Source organism: Scardinius erythrophthalmus (assembly GCF_964197995.2).
Source record: "Scardinius erythrophthalmus genome assembly, chromosome: 5".
NCBI classification, from domain to species: domain Eukaryota; kingdom Metazoa; phylum Chordata; class Actinopteri; order Cypriniformes; family Leuciscidae; genus Scardinius; species Scardinius erythrophthalmus.
In genome coordinates, this window is record NC_138225.1 from 4,032,465 (window position 1) to 4,037,501 (window position 5,037).

At 39.2% G+C, this 5,037-nt stretch overlaps 1 protein-coding gene across 1 annotated transcript; it reads left to right on the top strand.

Annotated features, from left to right (window-relative positions):
* Positions 1-3,155: 3,155 nt before the first annotated feature.
* Positions 3,156-4,449, top strand: LOC308690539 (cystatin-A5-like). The gene is made up of 3 exons (XM_081365071.1): positions 3,156-3,253; positions 3,516-3,617; positions 4,179-4,449. The coding sequence occupies exons 1-3, from the start codon at positions 3,173-3,175 to the stop codon at positions 4,323-4,325; spliced, it is 330 nt and encodes a 109-aa protein (XP_081221197.1). The 5' UTR covers positions 3,156-3,172; the 3' UTR covers positions 4,326-4,449.
* The last annotated feature ends 588 nt before the right edge of the window (positions 4,450-5,037 follow it).

The window sequence follows — 5,037 nt, forward strand, 5'->3', positions numbered from 1 at the left end:
GGCGCAGTTGCGCGGCTCGAACAGAGGGAGGGTGTCTATCTCATTCGCCTCATCCCCTGACACGGCGCGGGCGAGAGCCGGCGGTTGAGCGGCCGGGAGGGGGGGCGGAGAGGGCGAGAGAGAGAGGTTCCGGTGAGCTCCTCAGTCATATCAGTCTCCGGTGGTCTCTGCGAGCGTCGCTTCTTCTTGCGCGGCCCGACAGGGACAGGCGGAGCGACAGCTTGGTCGAAAGCTTCAAGTCGAGCCCGCAGGGTCGACATTGAAAGCTCTTCGCACTCGGGGCAGCCGCCCGTAGCCGCCCGTGCGGTCCAGGCAGAGAGCACCGATGAGGTGGCGGTCTCCGTTGCTGAGCGGGGCGCGGCACGAGCAAAAACGTCTCGTGCTCTTTTAGAGAAATGAGAGAGAGTGTGTGTCGCAGGGCGAACACACACAGCAGTAATATAAGGATATGACGTCAGATAGCGTAGCAGGCATGGATGGCTGAAGGCGGCGAAGACGGCCGGCTTTTTCAGGCGCTGTCCTAGGCTTGCTGGTCGCTGGTTTCAACTGTGGCGGCTCTCAAGATTCAGCGATGCGAAGAGCTTCGCTGAAGACAAGAAAATCAGAATTTTAGCCTGTGAGCCCAGCTTATATACACACTGACCACACCCATCTTGACGGTTAGAGGGGTGTGGAGGGCGCAAAGCGCCCTCATAGGATGTGACATTTCACAGGGCTCACTGATAGGCTTAAGCAGTTGCCGCCGAGCAGCCAATGAGCACGCTTATACAGCCTGCCATGGTCTGCCGGCTGCCGCATACAAAATTAAGGATAATTTTTGGCTTCAGATCTCGAAGAAAGACAACTTTCCCGTAGCGTAAGCAACTTACGCAATACGAGAGAACCTCTCGTAAGAGAACTGTATAACGCTGACGTCCGTTTGAATGATTTGAACGTCACACAGCTTGAAATACAAATAACGATTTGAAACACGACATAATTTCAGTCATAAACACGGGACTATACAAGACGGATGGAAACCCTACCTGTACATGTGTTAAAGTCAACAAAAATCCATATCTTTTTATAGCAATAAACCACTTTGAATAGCTGGGAGAGTTTAACGTAAACTGGTAGCAGGTAGATAAAAACCCCACAATGCATTGAGGCAAAAGTTTATGTTGCATTTCTCCATATCTCCAGCTGCCGGTAGGGGCGCCAATTTAGGGAACGCTCTTATGTTTCGTATTTGAGGTAGTGACAAATTACCTAAATGGTCGTATGGGTTGGAGGACTTGTTGGGAATCACAGTTTGACCTGGAATAATGGGAGGGGAATACTTCGGGTTTGGGCCAAATTCCTCCCCCGGACAGCACGCAAAATACGCATAATCTTTACTCAGTTTAATATGATGTAAGTGTGAACTTGTGTCAAGTCACTATTGGTAGCGCAGGGACGCAATGTGCAACAGTGTTCTCCGAGATGACTCCAGCTTATGAAAAATGCACAGAGACAGGAACAGACTCCACAGGAGACGCAGCACAAGACCAGGGAGACTCGAACACAACCAGGAACAAAGCAAGGTAACACCAAATGATCTGACAAGTGCAGGTCAAATAGAACAGGCGTTAAATAGCAGGGCTGATTAACCTCAGCTGGCGCTGAATAGTTCATCAGCAGCAATCAACAGACACACACACACACACACACACACACTGAGAGAATGAGTTAGTAAACCCATGATTCAGCTAAAGATCTTGCACAGCTTGCATATCACACCTTATACATTCAGTTCATTCTCCACTCTTCTTCAAATGCAAGGTACAGGAGATTACACTTGTTGTTTGTGGGACTGTCACATAATTAAAGCCTTTTATTCCAAAGTTGTCATTGAACTGAACAAAGGTTGTTCTGCCTTTGAGTCATCCCGTTTGGATTACTGTAAATGCGTTGTATCTGGGTGTGAGGCAGGCCTCTCTCTCTTGTTCAGAACTCCGCTGATAGACTTTTAATGGGTACTGTGAAGAGAGAGCATGTTACTCCTGTGTTAATCAAACTACATTGGTTACCCATACGATACAGAATTCATTACAAAGTGTTGTTGTATGTTTTTAAGGCTCTGCATGGCTTAGCACCAGAGTATGTTACTGATTTAATAATCAGTCGCTGTAAATCCAGTAGATCTCTGCGCTCAAATGATCAATTGCTCCTCATGGTTCTGCGATCCCGTTTAAAATGTAAAGGAGATCGGGCGTTCCCAGTTGCAGCTCCTAGGCTCTGGAATGACAATCTGTAAAATCTTCTCCTTCATTGGGTGTTTTTCAGATGTTTTTAAAACGTATTTATTTTCTTTAGCATTTGAAAATGCTTTGTATGACATATGTTTGCATTGTTTTTATGTTTTTGGTTTTTATTTTCTCTTTTATATTTTTCTGTACAGAACTTGTGGTGTTAAAAGTGCTCTATAAATAAAGTTGAGTTGAGGAGAATTGAGTCAAATATTCCTTGTAAATTAAAAGTGACTTTTTCACTTGTTAATTATTAGGAAAAATATTTTGATGTCTTGGATTAGTGATAAATCACCCTCTTAAAATGTTGGCATGAAATTATGCATTTTGTTCTGTATTATTATTTTTTTGGTTCAATTGTATTTTTCATTTTTTTATACCTATTTATATTGTGTTGTCATACTTGATTTTGTTATTATTTATTGTTATTCATATAAAAATATATTTATAAATATTTTTAAATATACTTAAAAAAAAGAATATTTTGAGCAATGTTATTTACTCTAAATATTGTTAGTAAATTAATTTTAAAAATAATAATAATAATTGTATTACTTTTTTAATGATCTGGTTGAAGATTGGGACAAAATTTTCCTAAAACATAAACTCCCTAATTGTATTTAAAACAAAAACTTATTCACAAATGATTTAATACGTTGTGCAATAAATGTCAAAACGTTTTGTTTTGTTCTTCTGAAAAGTAAAAAAAAAAAAAAAAAAAAAAAAAACGTTTTTTTTTTTTTTTCTGAATATTACACAACACCCCAAAGTAAAACTCCGCCTATTCATTCATTCATTCTGATGTCATGAGATTTTGGCAGCATAAATAGTGGATCAGAATCAATCTGTGAGACAAACTGCCTGATAATACAGTTTATTTCATCCAGACTTTGATCACCAGCACAATGGCTACAGAAACAGCTGAACTTGGAGGATTCTCCACAGTGAAGCCTGTCACTGAAGAGGTGAAGGACATCTGCATTAAGGTAGGAGACAGAAAATCACTAGTAAATGTTTTTATTAAAACACAGCCTTGTAAAATGATCTATTTCGGTGCTGTGAAATGTGTTGGAGAAATATTAGTTGTTATTTTCAAAAGAACTGTTTTACTTTTCACTCAAAGTAACAAAACATTTTACATGAGTTTTCTGATATCTGAATGATAGATGAAACTCCCTAGAGACATTTTTATAATAATAATAATAATAATAATATAGATTAATATAAAATGTGCATTTGTTTATTCAGGAGAAGCCAGAGATCGAGAAGAAGGCTGCAATCAATTTTGAAGATTACATTCCTTTACTCTATAGGAGTCAGGTTGTGAACGGAACAAACTATCTGGTCAAGGTAAATTAGTGTTTTGTTTTGATTTATAGATTTTTGAGCTTGATGTTATCATCACTGAAACTCTTCCAAGGCACAATTTGTATTTCCATTTAGCATTATCAACAAGCCAACTGTGGCAGTGTGTCCTAAAGGGTGTGATGTGTCCAGTAATTTGGACACATCCATGCCTGCACATCGTCCTCTCTGAAAGTTAAAATGCATCAAGTCACTGTATAAAGTTTCTCTGCATTTGTAGCCTATAAGAGAAAACTCTTCTCAACTTTGTAGCGTTGCTGGACATTCAAATCTAGTCGGCAACAGTCAATGTAGCAGAACTAGCTGAGATTTGTGTGCTGTCATGGAAAATTAATGCGTTTTAGTCGCTATCAATGTGAACAGAGTTTTACATGGAAGAGATCAATTATAAATACATGTGGATTTCTCTCTCTCTCTCTCTCTCTCTCTCTCTCTCTCTCTCTCTCTCTCTCTCTCTCTCTCTCTCTCTCTCTCTCTCTCTCTCTCTCTCTCTCTCTCTCTCTCTCTCTCTCTCTCTCTCTCTCTCTCTCTCTCTCTCTCTCTCAGCTGGACGTCTGTCAAGAGAATGGCACACTAGAAGATAAGTGCGTTCATGCGATTATACATCAAGCTCTCCCCTGCAATGGAGAGGAACTGACTGTGACTGGAGTCCAGTACCCTAAAACCATCAGTGACCCTCTGGAACCCTTCTGAACACTTCTAACCGCATGCAGAAAATAGTCTGGTATAATAACAGACACACAGTGAGCTGCCATACTGTATAGAGGAACTATTGAAAACTGTTTCATTCCTCAATATTAAACTCAATATTCAAACCAAAAGTGCCTGTGTCAGTGTGTTTATATGAACAACACCAAATTCACCTCACTTTATTAAAATTGTTTTATACTGAAATAATACACAAAAAACTGTTTGTTTTAAAAATCCTCATTCCAAATCTTTAAAAACAAAAAGTAAAATAAAATAATGTAAAATGACATTAATTTTTACATTTTTAAGATTTAATAGGCATGACTTTTAAAAAAAGGGGGGGGGGTCTCTTTTTACAGTGAATCGTGAATGACATTCATTTTTTATTTTTTTTTTATTTTAAGGCTGCATTGACTGTCTAAACGAATGTAGTTTTAAACATTTCTCAGACTGATAAACAGATTATTAGATTAGACATATTAGATTGTATTATATGAACCGAAATCATCATTCCAAACCTGTACAGATCTATATAATGACATTATATAAATCAGTGGTATAACCATAAAAATATGACGCTATTAAATTGAATGAACGCTAATAAATTGAAGCTGGTTCGGGTGTTGGGGTTGAAGCTTAAAGGGTTAGTTCACCCAAAAAATGAAAATTCTGTCAGTAATTACTCTCCCTCATGTTGTTCCAACCGCGTAAGACC